Genomic DNA, 17,677 nt, shown 5'->3' on the forward strand with positions numbered 1-17,677 from the left:
TTAACATTTAAATCTAACAAATCTATCATTTAACAAAAAATATATATATATAATTTTCTTCCCTTACTTCTCCTATCCCTAAGTCGTTGGATTTCATTTCATCTCTCATTCTTGTTAATTAAACATGTCTGCTTCAATTCTTCAAAACTATGCTAAAATATGGTTAGGCCTATCCTTTAATTATCCACCGACTCCCTGAGCAACGCAGCATTGCGAATTCATGCATGCATTTGAACTATCAACTTCACCAAAACTTGAAATCAAAAAGAAAATCTGGGTTCAAGCTCGATATTGGAAGACTTTGAATATTATGAAAAAGAACCGATTAATTTGTTCAAGGAAAATGAGAAGTTTAGTTGATTAATTTATTTATTTAAACATGACTTGATCAAAGTGTTAATTGATGTGAGAGACTGGATCAAACTTAACACATAATGTAAAAATTAATTAGCTGGTGCCATCTTATAGAGACCTAATTCATGAGACCAATTAACCGGCCGGCCAGCCTAATGCCTAATAATCGACTGGACTATCTAGCTCTAACTGCAGACCAGCTTTGACTGTATTCGCAGGATCGATGATCTACCTTCTAAAAAATCATGCATCCTTTGAATTTCTTATCAATTTTGTCCACGTTACCTCTAGACCTAAGGTCCAAAATTACATCAAAGTGTGAACGTGTGTTTGTAGATAACAATTTTTTTCCGCAATATTGCATTACCTAATGTCCAATATTGGGGGGCTAGGGCTAGCACACACTGTGTCTCCACATATTTCATATATATATATATAGGAATCCTTTAACAAGAGGGATCCTCATTTTTCTAAAAAAATAGGGACACCCTCTTGACTGTTGGATTTGACTTTAATGAAATTGTGTGGTTGAGATTGTGTGGCCTGTGATTTAATCTCAACTATACAATTTCATTAAAGCCAATCCAATGGTCAAGAAGGTGTCTCAATTTTTTTTTTTTAAATGGGGATCCCTCTTGTTAAAGGGCATGTACATACATAGATATATATATATAACAATCAGTACAATTTATAATACTTTCTGCATCAAATGAGACAATACACTGGGAAATAACATAAATTTGGTTTGTCTTCAAATGGGTAAGCGATACTATAGTATATATCTATACAAGTGTTCCACATATTTTTATTTTATTAAAAGGATAATAACTGACTAGGTGAGTCAAGCTACACATAAATCTTGATCATTGATTTACCATATAGCAGTCTTACTCTCTACACCTGCACAAAATGGTTAGAAAGAACCAAGACCCTGAGTTTTAGCCATGAAGTACAAAGTAAGGCTACTTCCTTCCCGCTCAGAGCAATTAGAAAGGGCTAATTCGCTGATGCAACAAGCCCCCTCCTCGTCCTCTATTCTGAAAATTTATTGAATATAAAAGCAATAAAAATAAATACAAGCGGGAGAAGCCAAAACCCACAAAGAAAAACAATACATCATTCACTTGGAACCAAAGTCTCAAACCGAGCCAAGCGAAGTGCTAATAAACCACATGGATGATCAACTCCAAAATTAGCTAATCAATCTGCCACCGAAAAGGTGTAGAACGCATTAATTTGAAAAGTGGAAGGCAGACAAGCCAACAAAGTCTGAAAACAAAGCAACACAAACCACCAAAGAACGCATTAATAATTACATAAAGTTTTGCAAAGAAAGAATTGCAATGGCCAATACCCTTACATAAACCCACCAAGAAACCAACCATGACAATCCCTGAAAACGCCACCGTATGTAGTAGGATCAGGATTTTCCTTAGACAAACTATTTGTATTATGTTTAATCCAAGAGTCACAAAAGAAGACCATAACACGGGAAGAATAGTAGGGGCTTTGTGAGGAATGTCATGAATCCCTAGAGAAAAAATGATACGAGTATCTAAATTTTGAGAGTATACAGGATTAAACTTCCCACCATAAACCAGCCCAAAAATAATAGACATGTAAAGACAATGGAGAGAGATGATCTGCCCTTATAAATAAACTTGTTCTGAATTTTCCAAACAGCCAAAATCATTAAAAAAATATATAAAAAAACCCCGCAAAATTTAGAAATTGTGCAACTGATAAGAAAAGAGCTTCGGCACAAAAACATATAAAAAAAAAACAGCCAAAGAATCTAAAAAAAAAAAAAAAAAGCGAAGACAAAGAGATTGTGCAACTCAAGAAGCAATCGCCATGTATGTTTCACATGCTTTTAGCATGGTTTTGATACCATCGAACACTCTATTTAACTAAAATTCTACTATGATAGGACCACGTAGCACTTTTTTGTATCCTTTTCCCATAATAGATTAACTCAACCACGGACATTGTAATGGTTTATAATATTTTCAAGAAGATGCTTGCAGTCTAGATCATATATAAAAAGGTCGAAGACAAATCGTTTAGCTACTAAACGAGTGGTTAATCCAAAATTGTTTTGTATTAGATGCATCCAAGCGAGGGCCAGTTGGGTCTAAGGCTTTCTTTAATGGGTTTAGATCGGTTGGTGAAAGTAGGAGTCAATTTTTAAACCAAAAACACGATCATGTGCGTAGTTTCATACAAGTATTCTCTTCTATTCTATCAAATCCCAAGAAATCAAGCTAAGCAAATGGTGAATTAATTCTGCACATGTCTTGGAGCTCTAGGAGAAACTTTTGTATATATAATGAACACTCTTATATAGTGGTATTATTTTACATGTTTTAATATGAGTGTTTTAATATGAGTGGACGATATGATTAATATGTGTCACTTCTATAATATATTAATAAAAAAATAAATGTGTTATAATTTGGAAAAAATAATAAAAAAATTACATGACTGTTCCGATGTTACACCTCGACCCGGGCTCCACCACATCTCGGGCCACGCCTCCGCCGTAGCACAATATTGTCTGCTTTGGGCCCTGACCACACCCTCACAGTTTTGTTTCTGGGAACTCACACGAGAACTTCCTAATGGGTCACCCATCATGGGAATGCTCTCGCTACAATCTCGCTTAACTTTAGAGTTTCGATGGAACCCGAAGCCAGTGAGTTCCCAAAAGGCCTCGTGCTAGGTAGAGATGAAAATATACATATAAGGCTTAGAAGATCCACTTCCCTGGGCTATGTGGGATGTTACTATCCACCCCCTTAGGGGCCCGACATCCTCGTCGGCACACTTCCGGTCAGGGATTGGCTCTGATACCAAATTGTCACACCCTGACCTGGGCTCTACCACATCCTGGGCCCCTCCTCCGTCGTAGCACGATATTGTCAGCTTTGGGTCCCGACCACGTCCTCACGGTTTTGTTTCTGGGAATTACTCACACGAGAACTGCCCAGTGGGTTATCCAACATGGGAATGCTCTTGCTACGATCTCGCTTAACTTCGGAGTTCCAATGGAACCCGAAGCCAGTGAGCTCGCAAAATGCCTCGTGCTAGGTAGGGATGAGAATATACATATAAGGCTTAGAAAATCCACTCCCCTGAGCGATGTTGGATGTTACATCCAAATACACTTAAAATTACTAGTTTTTAGAGCATAAGTTTCTTACCCTTAATTTTTATTAAGACTAATGTTATGTGGTTTTTGAGAATCTATAGCATTGTGTACCTCATATAGTAGACTCAATCCATAAAAAGATTTGTATTTCTAAGTGCCAGCAAAAACTCATTTCATGAACCGAAAAAAAATCCATATAACATTAACCAAGTTCAGGAACTACTTATAGTCTAATAATATATATTGTTTTTAAAGGCCTGATTCGGTGTTTTATTGGTGGCAGTTAGCATGAACTCATGCATAAGATAAGAGATTTCCAATCCTATATTTTGATAAAACAAATACTTTTAGGATACCATCTTACTAAACTCAAAATGTTTACTTCGTTCTAAAACTTTTATGCATTCCACCAACTTTCATTGGTCTTGGTACCACAAATACTCGATTATGATATGTATTTGAGAATGAATCCAATGATGATGAGAGAATGGGCACTTATAAGAAAGTTGGGATATTCCCTATATTGTCAATAGGTTTTATGGTGGAAAGTGGAAATCTAACTTTCTTCGTGGGATCAGAGCAGGTTGTCACACGTGTGAAGCCCAACAACCACACATGTTCCACATCTTCTCGTTTGTGTTGTCCATGTGTTATGCTTGAAAATTTTCCATACGTGAGGGGACATGTTGATAATGAATCCCACATTGATAATGAATCCCGCATGGACTTATAAATAAGTTAAGTTATTCTTCATATTACCAATTGAGTTTATGATAGAATCTTAACTTTCTTCAACATGTTACTGCAACATGTCTTTGCCTTTGCCGATTACATTTTTAGTTAAAAAGAAAACAATTTTAAAGGAGATCGAAATGTTGATATACAATATTTCCTTATTCAAGTTTCAATAAAGATGAACCTAGCTAGTACAAATGAAAGATGAAACACAGTAGCCTAAAATTCAGTGGACTCCTGCATATGATCTACTTATAGACATCTTAATCAAGGCTATGAAGTGAAACTCCTCTCTTTGGAAGCCCTACAAGTAGTACTACACTAGTCTTTGGGGGAGATGATGGAGGTTATAATAGACCTATGGCAAAACATGTACACGCATATATATATACATTATACATGTACCAATGAATATTAGTTCATACAAGGAAAATGTTAGGAAACTTCTCATTTGAAATTTCTTGTTCTACTTTTTCTATTCTCCTTCTCATTTATATTACATGATGCATGATCTTAATCGTCTATTTTATAGGTCACTCTTTAAAGATCATGTGTAAAAAAAATCGAAAGCGTTTAGTTACCATATAATTATCCAATAAATAGATGAATTATGTTTCTCAACTAAAGAAGTGATTTCCACATACCATTTTCCTTCACACTCATGTTCAGTTTTGTTAATTAATTTGGATTGAAGAATTCAAAGGAGAATGAATAGACATAATTAACATGGTGTGCAGAAAGTCAAAAGTCGTGTATAAATCATTTTCTTTCAATTACACGTTTTCCTTTTTTACAGAGTTTATTTTTAACCGGTGAACTAAAAACAAGACAATTTGAATCATTTTGTAACATTACAAATTGAGAAAAACTAAGAAAGTAGAACGAAAATGTGTGAGCGAGAAGATTCCTACCACCCATACTTCATATAATTCACACAAAAATGAGAGATCTACAGTGATTGTGTCACATTGTAGAGTGGTGATGTAGCAATTGGTTGTTTGTATTGGATATACAACATTGATTCTTTTGTACAAGCCTAGCTGACAGCTGCTGCCATACGTGCAGGGCTCTCTCAAAGTTCGTAGGCTTTTGTGAAGAAATTTTTCATTGTGACGGGAACATGGTACACCACGTGTTTTTATACAAGTAGTGAGAAATTATATATTTTTTTAAATTATTAACTTTTAGTACACATATTTCACTATTAATATAATGATATGTAGTGTACAATCTTATGTTGCAATCACATTGAAAAATCTCTCGCTTTTATGGTCTCAACTTAGTAAGAATCTCTGCATCGATCATCACCCTTTGGTTCGGTCTTCTCTCCCATCAGATTGTACTATATCGATCCGACCATATTATTACCAAATGACAATGCCTTTCGGCCTCTCAGAGTCACAGGCTCACAGGTTCCTCAAGCTTCCATACAATTACAGCTAGCTGGCAGAGTAGTCGTGCATACCACACTTTATTACCTAATGCAAAACATCATAATTAGTTCACTAATTTGTTTCTTCCACGGGTAATGAAGGAGAATGTTTATTTACCCAATCACTAGCTTTATACAATTCTATGTTCATCGCTCTCATCGTAAAATTAGTCACGAAAAGAAAAAGTTACTTATTCAAATCTTCATAAAAATAATAAAGCTTACTTACATGGTTACAATTTTCATGAATTACAAACACTTATCTTATCTTTGACATGCCAAAACTCAACTAAATCTTTGAAAAGCAACAAAAGAACTAGTAATAGATGATTATGAAATTTAGAAGCGATAATTTGTTATGGATTAATTTAAATTATAATGAGGGATATTTGATCTTACGTGCATAAAGATAAGCACACTATTTTACCCAACTTTACTAACTACAGCCAAATTAATGATGTGTAATATTTTTATTCTAATTTCATAATTAATAATCCATAATGTTTGTCATCATTATCACAAGTGTATATCATTATTGTTGATTTTAATATTAATACTTTCAAATCAGCAAGATTTGACATTAAATATCATTTTCAATCCATTCATGACGTGACATGTGTATATATGTCTGAATTGTATGTGTCTTTGTTAAATGCATATACACATGGATAAAATAATCTTCTAACCAAGATCACTTGATGTGCAGCTAGGATGCAAAGTTAAATTCCCTCTCTTGCAATAATTAGTTCAACTTTATATCACGTGTGGTCTGCTGTGGATTTGGAGAGATCTTTTGGTGTACTGACAAACATGGTTTTATGATGTTATTATTTCACTCAAATTATAATGCGTGCATATATATTTTTTATCAATATATTCTAAAAGTAAGATAGATCAATTTTATTATAACACGTGAAATAATAACATAATATGATTATATTTCCCACACACAGGGAAATTTCTTGTGGATTTGGTTCATCATGAAACCCTTTAAAAGCTCAGTTTCCGCAACCTTAAATAACTCATAAATTGCATTTAAAATCCAAAGTACCAACTAACAAGAGACACAGAGAGCTGGCACAGAGAAAATGGCTCTGGAAGCCGTCGTTTTCCCTCAAGACCCATTTAGTTACACTGCTAACAAAGACCTCTACAACTTGTTAGGAGGAACTTTGAGCTATGTTGATGATCAGCAGCAAGCCTCTCTTGATTTTCTCGACTACCAAACAGACCAGAATTACCCTAACTATGGTTCTACGTATTCCTCACCGCCTTCAATGGTACCTCACTTCAACGAATTGCACCTCTCCAATCCAAACCCAGTTGCCAGCACTACAAACCCTACTGGTGATCAACCCGAATTTCAACTACCATTGGAGGACACAATCAACATGTCTAGAAGTTCTCGTGCGAAACGACGTCGTGCCAAGAGTAAAAAGAACGAGGAGGAGATTGAGAACCAGAGAATGACTCACATTGCAGTTGAGCGCAACAGGAGAAAACAGATGAATGAGTATCTCTCTGTGCTTCGATCGATAATGCCCGACTCGTACGTCCAAAGGGTACATAATTACATATACCTTCGCACTACTACTTTGTTAATGTCATTGTTATTTGTATGGTAAAGTTAGGAGTCATTTGATAACAATTTCGTTTTTATTTTTCAATTTTTTATCACTGTATCTGAAAATTGAAAATTTATTTGATAATTATTTTCAGTTAAAAACTGAAACTCAAAATGTTATTACACATGCACTTAATTATTGGACCGACCAAAAAATGTTCATTTGGGTTGTATTATTAGGGAGACCAAGCATCAATCATTGGGGGTGCGATTAATTATGTGAAGGAGCTAGAGCAGGAAGTGCAATTCTTGGGCGTCCAAAAGCCAAATGATCGTGCGCCTTTTTCCGAATTCTTCACCTTCCCCCAGTACTCATCGAGGTCATCTACTAGTGATCATGAGTCTGCGGTGTCAGCCATGGCGGAGCTGCCGCTGCTCGAGTGCAGGTTGAGCAAAATTGCAGCTGACATAGAAGTGACAATGGTGGAGAGCCATGCAAGCCTCAAAGTAAGATCCAAAAAGGTCCCAAAGCAACTCTTGAAAATTGTTTCAGGGTTGCATGATATGCACCTTACCGTTCTCCATCTCAATGTTGTCACTGTTGATGATATTGTCCTCTATTCTCTCAGTCTCAAGGTAATTGGAAAATCAATTCAAAAATTAATTTTGTGAAGAAAATTTAGAAGATTAAGATTAAGGAATTTGTATATATTTTTGTGATGAATTTTAAAAAATTATGCAGGTAGAAGATGAGTGCATGCTGACTTCAGTGGATGAGATTGCAACAGCTGTCCATGAGATGCTAGCTAGGATTCAGGAAGAGGCAATGCTGAATTTGAACTGATCTTCAAATCTTTTTTTTTTTTTTTTTTTCTGTTTTTTTTCCTTCTTCTGAATTTCAGTTTAAGAAACTCTTTTCTTTAGATAAAATAGACTGAGAGTGAGTCTTCTCTCTCATTTCATATTTTTCTCTTTTGTTTGTTTTTCTTTTAAATAATGGATATAATTTGCACGACCTGACCTATTTAGGGTGTATGTAAATACCATCCAAATTAAAAATCTTGGTGATTTACCATCTAGACTTGGATTTTATAGTGTGTTTTACCACTTCTATCAATCATCATTAGAAAATTCGTAAAAACTCATCATCTGTTGTGCACATGAGCACTTCTTCATATGTATTTTCACCACTTGAATAACTCTAGATGACTTTGGGTAAAAACTTCGTTGAGTATATAATTTGTTATCACGGAAGTGGAAGATATGTCCCACGAGTTTTAGTCAACTAATTTTTTTTATCCTTAGCCATTTAGGGGGTTTTAAGTAGTGAAAATAACCTTGTAATGATGATGTTACATACCATCAAGCATCGAACATGTGATGGATTTGGAAGAATACAAAAAGAGCTCTTATAAAAATATTAAAAGCACATTCAACTCACTCTCTAATATTTCATAGAGATGACCTATACGTTAGTAAAAAGGAAAAAAATATGGCTTTCTCGACAAAACCTTTTTGTCAATAAAGCTCAAACTTCGCCGGAAGCGCTGCCATCAGTGCCATGAATGAACAAGCTTAGAAGAGCTCAGCATTTTTGTTCCTATACAACTCTGCATATATATCAAACTACAACTAATGCAATGAATATAGAATTTTCGGCATTACATTATTTCATTGTAATTAAGCAATCTACACATTACATCCAATAGTTAAAAGAAGGGAACTTTAACGAAAAGCTCCCGGTACTGTTCACTTTAACGAAAAACCACATTTTTACACTAAAAAGTCAATCCTGATACTATTCACTTTACCCTTTATTTTGTCCTTATCATTAAAACTCAAAGTTTTCAAACCATTTTTATTAGTTTTCCTTTAAAAGAAATGATGCTTGACATACATTTTCATAGAATTTTGTATCTTGTAAGTGATATCTTTCATGATTTTATATATCTCCGAAAGTCAAAAGTCTATTGTGTTTCAAAGTATAACATACTTTAAGCGTTTTATGTTTTTTAACTCAAGATTTAACAATTAAAAAAACTTAGATCGTATCGAATTCTCTAGACCACTGTAAAAAAATTCCCCGAATGCTTTGAGAGGATAATAATCATTGGCGCTTTGAAGGTGATTTGGTGCCAGAAGCCGTACCTTGTTCAATGTCGAATCCCTAGGTAATTTTTAAAGTTTGATATGCTGGTGGGGTTTATATTGCCTTTAAGCAAACATCATGTTGGAAAGAGAAATAAAGAAAAAGAAAATAGTTAACAGAAAGGATAATCATAAAACTAAAAGGTTACAAATTGTTATGCTCAAGTAATTTTTACACATTATTTTTAACTTTTTACACATCTTTTCATCATTGTTAACCATTGAAGCGAATATATCAAACGACATCAATTATCAGAATTAGACAAGCTAAAAAAATGCATTTTTATTATTCTCAATGAATAAATCAACACAACACCAATGATCAAAATTAGATAAAAGTGTGTAAAAAGCTAAAAAACAGGTGTGTTAAAGACTATGTTGACAATTAAAATAGTGTGTAGAGAACTTGGAAAAATGGTCATTCCCTGTCGAACATGCGTACCCACCCAACTCATTGCTCTGCAAATCAGCGAAGTTGTATGATCAGAGCTATTTTATTTGTGGAACCCTCCTATAAGTGGGTTGTTGTTGTATTTGCATGTACTATATCTCCCTTTGTAATTCAATAACATTTCGTAGTTTTCCCTAAGAAAATTTACGTATCCATTGTCTTTGGTTTTGGTCAATTTGCTTACATATTGTTTGTTTGGGTAGAGAGAAATGAAGTAAACCTCTAAAAGGATACATGCTCTCTTGTTGCTAATTACAAATGGTTCATTTTTTTAAGTGTCTAATGAACTGGTGACATCACTAAAACTATGTCTTAATTGCAAAAGAAAATCTTTCACCAAAAGTTGATGCCCATCTTGCAAATTTGCAATATTGTTGGGTTTCTCTTACTAAGGTGAGCGGTTCATGTAATGTCTTTCAAAAGTTATTATTTTGTGGTTTGGGTTGATAATTTTACTAACGCTCTACACCAACATATGTCTCTCACATGAGTGGGAATAAGATTGATTCCAAAGCATTTTCCTCCATGAAACATCCATGCTCATTTCCATTTTTGTTCAATTTTGCAAAACCATGTTAACTACTACAGAAGTGCGGTGGTATCCCAAGTCAATCACTCGCTGCCATCCGTTTGATATTTTCCACATGACAACGAACGGGCGACGTCCTATGGATATAAGCTATAATCTTCGGTTGGGCTCGCATATTTTGGATAGGCAGCCTTCGCTATGCTCTTCTCTTGTTTTTGTTGGGCTTTTGCCCTCACAACTCTTCCACAAAATGAACAAAGAACTGTTTGCAAATTATGTGAAGTATGGCATCCCTAATCCAAAGGTTTATCCCATTACTCACATTAGTCCGATGAAAACGCTCATACCTACCCTTCCCCATCTACTCAGGTCTTGATGCCGAGAGTAATGCTGAGAGACCATATTTTCGTACCACCTTTACAAACCACTTAATGTCGTAGTGATGCATACAAGTAACATAAAATTTATAAGATAAAATGACGGATTGAACTGATCAAGATAAGGTTGAAGAGTTGATAATATCACGATTTATAACATAGAAATATATGAAAAGGTGCATCGCATTAGTCTTTCATTAGAATTACAACAACGAAATCCGCTTTTAACCTCTCTATCACTCACTCAACTCCTATGAGGAATACAGGGATGGATAAACAACCCAAAAATCATTCTACTTCTACTGTTACGAATCTATCATAGTCAATGCCAAGCTAAAGAGCCTATATGTAAAACCTACACATACTTGCCTCTGTATTTTGGCTTTGGTTCTTTACTGGTTTTGGCATCAGCAGCACCATTCACTTGAAGATCAGAAGGACTGAAAACTGCGGAATGAAGGTTTCCATCTTCCAACCACTTCAGATGGTTCTCCTTGAAGTCTTTGTGTTTTAATCTGGCTTCTTCTGCAATTTCTTCGGTGTATTGACTTGTCTTAACCATGGTCAGTAGTACTCTACTGTAACGTGAGCTCAGTATCTGCTCTGAAGTAGCAATCAGTTGGAAACACGGGTGCTCTGGGAAAGAGTTATTGACATTATCATCTTCTCTCACTACAGGGTAGAAGAACACAAGCCTCCCACCCATTACAAGCATCCTGCCGGCTAGGTCAAGCAAGTCGTGCACACACTCGACCAAGCTGTAAGATGCAGTTGATGGTATGTGGTCTGTCCTCTTGTCATCAGGAACGGTGTAAGGGCCGACAACCCCTTTCATCAACTTCCGGCCACCAGATTTGCGTCCCCCAGCACGAACACCATAAGGAGGGTCACAAATTATGGCATCAAAGACCTACACAAGCAAAAATGACCAAACACAAAATTATCAATGCAAACTAGACAATTTACATTTTTCAACAGATAAAACAAAATGACTTAAAATGCAAAAAACAAATTACGAACAAATTACACTGTTTATGTAACAAATGATTGAAAGATAGGCAATCTTTCGTTGAATATCAACGATATCAAGATAACTAGGCCTTCTAGCGGGTGGATTTTATGCCCCTTCATAAAGGGAGAGGTATGGAACTTGATTCTTATTAGAGTAAGCGGTGAAACTCCAAGATTACGAAAAGCGACGAGATTAAGAAGCAGATAAGATATAAACAACAAGGACAGCCACAACATTGTCATGCTTTATGGCTCTGAGTGTTCAACTACTACATGTTCTTTTCAACCCTTTAATTTCAAAAACTACAATCGGAAAACTAATAGGCTACTCAAGTGCTCCGGAAGTAAAATAGTGGAAAAGTTTGCTTTCATCAGGTGGTTTAAGGCATGATGGTCTATATCACCCAACACTATGCCACAGTAAAAAATACAAAGAGAATCAGGTAGATTAGTAACCACCACTTGGGAAGAAAAAGAAAGCATTTGCTACTTACAGAAGGCTTTTAAGGTTGTGAGTAGAAAATAAAATTAAAAAAACTAGTATTTACATTGCAATGAGAACCAAAATATTATAAATATATACATGTGTGTGTATAGAAAGAGAGAAAGATACACATAAATATAATATGTAAAGAGAGAGAGGGAGAGTACCTCTTTCAATCCAGTACGCCAAGGAGGTAGATTGTTATCTGCCCTTAACAAAGCAATTGGCATTGGTAATCCGTACTGCAAAAAGGTATGAACTTAATGATTACAACCACTAGCACTCTTTTTCAAGAAAAAGAAATTTCAAAGTTTGTGGCACAGAACATGAATGATCTAATATAGTAAGTAGAAATCACTAATAGGTTTCCATATCACAAACTTTGCACAAAGAGAAGTCTTGGCATATTCATCATCATAAGCAAATCATGTGCTTGGTGATACCATAAACAACAGCTTTCGAACCAAAACTCAATCTCAAAAAGCATATTTACCTGCTTGAAATTACTCCAGACATTACAATCAGGGCCACGGCCATCTCGTACCACCCTGATATCAATATCTGCACCCTGAAAAAAAATTAATGTAGTCCATTTAGAGAGATAGTTAACTGCATACCTGACATAAATTTAAGTACCAATTGTGACAAAACTAAAACTCAGACAATGGAGAAAGAAGTGTAAACCATTGTCATGGCTCCAAAATGAGCAGCAGCTATAAGAATGCTCCCGGTGCCAACAAAAGGGTCGTATACAAGCTTCCCTGGCGTGACCAATGCTTGGTTGGCCATCAAGAAAGCAATTTCTGCATCCATGGCTGTTGGGCCAAGATAAGTACGGCTTTTCAACTGGTATGTTGGTAGAAGCTTTCGATCAGCACCACCAATTTCGCGACCGAAAAAGATTCTTCTTTGGACAATTGGCGGAAGACCATTGTTAACTCCATAATCATCAGTTTCCATAAGCCAGAACTTGTGCTCTGGACTTTTCAAATTAACTCGACCCTGCAACATATTGATCAGTGGCAAACATCACCATTACTTACAATGAAGGATAATTCGAAATCACTGGAGCAAAAATGCGGATACTTCAAGTGCATATCTTGCAAAACTTCCATCTCAATCGAGTAATGCAAAATCAATCCTAAACTGAAAACCCAAATGCATAAGTTACAGTAACAAATTCACCTTGAAAGGGATGTAGCTAAGTCCATGAATCCGTTGTGTTTGCTCCTGGAGGCTGATGACCTTACCAAATGTGTCAACATTAATCTTGAAAGTACTATCAGGCTCTAGGTACGGCAACTTCCGCTCATCCGGATAACTTCTAATAGCCTCTTCCAGCTCCTCATAGCTACCCCCTTCTCCCCAAAGCTCATACATTCCCTTCACAAGTATACCTACCACATAACAAATGAAAAAACACAACTTTACCACAACGAACTTTCTCGAAAACCAACAAATCCAATACTAATAGTAATTTCTACTCAACAAGATCAATAAAGCTTTAACGTTTCTTCAGCATTGCTTTCTATTTGAGGAGATTACATCAAATCGAAAAACAAAAGTTTACCACCACGGTTTTCTCAAAAACGGAGTAATCCAAGGCTAATTTTTACGACAAGATCAATAAAGTTTCAAACTTTCTTCAGCATTGCTTTCGATTCGAGCAGATTAACAAGACAAGTTTACAGCAATGATCATTCTCGAAAACTGACAAATCTAATCCTAATTTGAAATTTCCACTCAATCAAATTAATAAAGTTTCAACATTTCTTCAAAATTGCTTTCGATTCGGGCAAATTATGCAGAAAAGAGAACTGGGAAGTGAAGGAAAGCAATACTTACTTCGATTGGCGACGTTCCTGGCGACGTCTTCGGAAGGGAGGTCGACGAAATGGAAAGGGGAATCCGGGTGGTGGTGGAGCGGCAGCCGCCATTTCAAACGCTGCGTTTTGTACTGATCTTCTTCGTCGTTGGCGAATAGTTGGGCTAAAGATTCCACCTCGGCTTTCCGGTAGTCTAACAGTCGGTGGTAGAACATGCACAGATACCACATCTTCTTCTTCTTCTTCTCTGCGTTTCGATTTTTGATGGCGACTCGCAGAAGCAAAAGAGGGGAAAAACCCTAAACCCTTTTGCTGGATCAAGCATGTGGCCGGTGTATCTTGGGATTTTTCACTCAAAAGTGAAAATTATATATATATTTTTTATATAGTAAGTTAATATTATGATTCTTAATATTACATAATAATGATATTTTTCTTATTTGTAAATTAAAAGGTTTAAATTCGAATCTCGTAAATGATAATTTTGAATTAATATAAAATAAAAACAATATTGACCAAATAAATTATTTTATTGCTCGAATGATCAGTTTTCAATATATTATCAATAATTTAATTATTAATGTTGTCGATATATGGCTGTTATGTTCTTATTTTTAATTCTAATCATTTTAACAATTAAGATTTTATTTTCTTGAAGGATCACTAATTACATTTCAAATTTTAATTAAATAGCAAGTAGTTTGTAATTCAATTGGATAAAAATATTCGTCCATGTACTCGAGATGCTGCGTTGGAAACCTATAGTTTAAATGAGTTTAGTATAGATTACTTTATTTTATTTATTTTTTGAACAAATGATATTATCTACATTAAGAGGAGGATGTGGACTTAGCGTCACAATGAGTTAGCAATAATATTGTTCAAACTCACATTTGACGAAAATCGAACCTAAAACTTTTAATTTTCAAGTAAAGAAGAATATTATTAGACCATAAGAATTAAGCGGCTAGTTTACCATTTGTTAAAACAGAAAAAAAAATAGCTAAAGAAAAAGCAAGTTTTATCATGTTTATGAAAAAAGAGAAAATAATGTGCTTGGTAAGGGAATAAATATCTCACGGTAGTGGCCACGTGGCCCAATCAGAGTCCGGAATCCAAAAGAAAACCCTACAACCCGTTGACTCGACCCGGTTCCCATCCATACATCCACAAGCTCTCTCTCTTTAGGTTTTGTGTTCAAAGCCGAAAGCCAAAACCCCCTCTCTCTCTCTCTCTCTCTCTCTCTCTCTCTCTCTCTCTGCGCGTTTGAGATCTAAAGACTAAAACCCTAGCCTCTCTTCGCTGGTATGTAAATTCAACTTCTTCCACGCTTATTGTTTGTTAGTTCCTATTTTGGTATTCTTGCATTCAATTACAGATTTGGGGCAGATTCGTTGAATTTCTATGAGTTTAATTTTCCGAAATTTTTGCTGTTTTGTGTGGTTAATTTGTTTATTAGGTCTCGATTATTTAATAAATCATGGGATTTGGATAATTTCAAGTTATATGCTTGTGTTTGTGTGCTCGCATGGAGTTGTAGGATACATATGACCAAAACCCTAATTGGGTTTTTGAATTGATTCAGACTCTGTCTATCTATATGAATAAGAACATCTTGAATCTGATAGGTTTATGGGATATGAAAGGTTTTTCTCACTGAGCAGATTTTGTATTGGTTGTGGCAAATTCAGGCTTGAAAGCTTGTACTTTGTTGTATCTTGTGTTGGAGTCGGGGATTTTATTCTGCTTCGATGGGGATTTTGTTAATATTCTCTGGATTTTGCAATATTGGGGGAAAATCATGTTTGTTTGTTGAATGGGTTATCTTGATTCCATTTGTTTTGCTTCCATGATTGATGCCTGTTGTTGCAAAATTTCAGTTTAGAAGATGTCAGAAGAGCTGGAGTATCGATGCTTCATCGGTGGCCTTGCATGGTCAACATCTGATAGAAGTCTAAGAGAAGCATTTGAAAAGTTTGGAAAGCTTGTTGAAGCTAAGGTAATCCTTTATTATTGTTTCCCTTTAATGTTTGGGGATACAGTTTAGATAGGATATATTTGATTTCAATCAAGCATTTGTTTGTAACTATCTTCTTTCTGTTGATTAGTGCATCTGGTTTTGATGTCCTATAAATAGGGAAAATATGATTTTGATTTGGTTTGATTGAAAAATTAGGTGCTAATTGTTTGTGCTTTATCCAATATGATTTTGTTTGACATTCATAATACTCTTCTATGGAACTTTTGCGGTGGCAATTATTTTCCTCAAATAGGTGGTGGTTGATAAGTTTTCTGGACGCTCGCGTGGATTTGGGTTTGTCACCTTTGATGATAAAAAAGCAATGGAAGAGGCCATTGAGGAAATGAATGGATTGGATTTGGATGGACGAACCATCACTGTTGATAAGGCTCAGCCTCACCAAGGTGGTGGAGGTAGAGATTTTGACAGTGACCGTGGTCGTGACCGCGGTCGTGATCGTGATCGTGGTCGCGACTTTGGTGGTGGAGGTGGACGTGGAGGTGGAGGAGACTGCTTTAAGTGTGGCAAGCCAGGACATTTTGCCAGAGAGTGTCCAAGTGAAGGTTCAAGAGGAGGGGGTGGCAGGTATGGTGGTAGGGATGATAGGTATGGTAGCAGCGGCGGCGGCGGCGGTGGTAGCGGTCGTTATGGACCTGAGCGAAATGGAGACCGACCATCTAGTGGGCGCAGCAGGGATTCTGGTAGTCGTGCAGGTTCTGGAAGTGATCGATATAGTCGTGACCGCTCTGGGCCATATGAACGTCGGAGTACAGGAGGCTTCCGTTCAGGATAGAATAATTGCTTCTGATAGTGGTACGTAAAACTCACGTTTGTTTAATGATTTTTATGCTTTTCACAATTAGTATTGTACTGAAGGTAATTTTGTTGATGTGCTAATTGCAGCTTAGGAACCTGAGGAGCTGCTCGGCTGACTGTCACTGTCTGCAATGCTTTGAAGTTTTTGTTGCTGGATGTGTTCTCTGATGATTTTCTGGGTGGATTAATTTAGTTGGACCAGTATTTTGAAGTGCGGATCTTTGAAGTGTATCACCTGTTTTTTGTTGCTAAATGCTCGACCGAATGTTTGATCCGGTGGAATTTTATGCTTGCTTGCAAATGATATTTCAATTTGGCCTTATACTCTATGAATTCCATTACGACTGGTGGTTGTCTGTGACTTTCATGCATCGGTGACTGCAAATGCTATGATTGCTGTCTGTTCCTGTTGACTGTTTTGCTTGGGCACTTGAATTATTGGAAGGTCATTTGGTTCCTGTTGACTGTTTTGCATTGGCAATTGCGATATTGGAAGGTCATTTGATGTGTGGTATGTCCGGGGATAGTTTGTGAGGGGTCCGCTATTGGGAGTTTGCTTCTTGTTACTTGGAAGTAGAAGTGGTCCTATAAGTAGAATGTCCTTTTGGCTGCCCTGTTTTCGGTATCTTTACTAGTAAATGGGAGTGAACCGGGTAAATTTTCTCTTGTAAGTTACTTTGACGCATGATATCTCTTACTTTGCCATTCCTGCTATATTAATGTTTTTAACCTTTTGGCAGGATCTGGTCTTTTCGATCCATGATATGGGTTTCTGTGTT

General features: G+C 36.1%; 3 protein-coding genes across 3 annotated transcripts; 2 read left to right on the forward strand and 1 right to left on the reverse strand.

The window, feature by feature from the left end:
- The first annotated feature begins 6,602 nt into the window (after positions 1–6,602).
- Positions 6,603–8,315, forward strand: LOC103450960 (transcription factor bHLH94-like). Its single transcript, XM_008390369.4, has 3 exons — positions 6,603–7,234; positions 7,477–7,872; positions 7,979–8,315. The coding sequence occupies exons 1-3, from the start codon at positions 6,761–6,763 to the stop codon at positions 8,078–8,080; spliced, it is 972 nt and encodes a 323-aa protein (XP_008388591.1). The 5' UTR covers positions 6,603–6,760; the 3' UTR covers positions 8,081–8,315.
- A 2,553-nt stretch (positions 8,316–10,868) lies between these two features.
- LOC103450959 (uncharacterized) lies at positions 10,869–14,418 on the reverse strand. Its single transcript, XM_008390368.4, has 6 exons — positions 14,082–14,418; positions 13,422–13,633; positions 12,921–13,238; positions 12,730–12,804; positions 12,404–12,478; positions 10,869–11,651 (listed from the first exon to the last, which is right to left on the reverse strand). The coding sequence occupies exons 1-6, from the start codon at positions 14,290–14,292 to the stop codon at positions 11,097–11,099; spliced, it is 1,446 nt and encodes a 481-aa protein (XP_008388590.1). The 5' UTR covers positions 14,293–14,418; the 3' UTR covers positions 10,869–11,096.
- A 793-nt stretch (positions 14,419–15,211) lies between these two features.
- LOC103450958 (glycine-rich RNA-binding protein RZ1A) lies at positions 15,212–17,220 on the forward strand. The gene is made up of 4 exons (XM_029090028.2): positions 15,212–15,367; positions 15,943–16,061; positions 16,336–16,895; positions 16,986–17,220. The coding sequence occupies exons 2-3, from the start codon at positions 15,951–15,953 to the stop codon at positions 16,873–16,875; spliced, it is 651 nt and encodes a 216-aa protein (XP_028945861.1). The 5' UTR covers positions 15,212–15,367; positions 15,943–15,950; the 3' UTR covers positions 16,876–16,895; positions 16,986–17,220.
- Positions 17,221–17,677: the final 457 nt, after the last annotated feature.

Source organism: Malus domestica, chromosome 12, assembly GCF_042453785.1.
Source record: "Malus domestica chromosome 12, GDT2T_hap1".
Classification (NCBI taxonomy): Eukaryota; Viridiplantae; Streptophyta; class Magnoliopsida; order Rosales; family Rosaceae; genus Malus; species Malus domestica.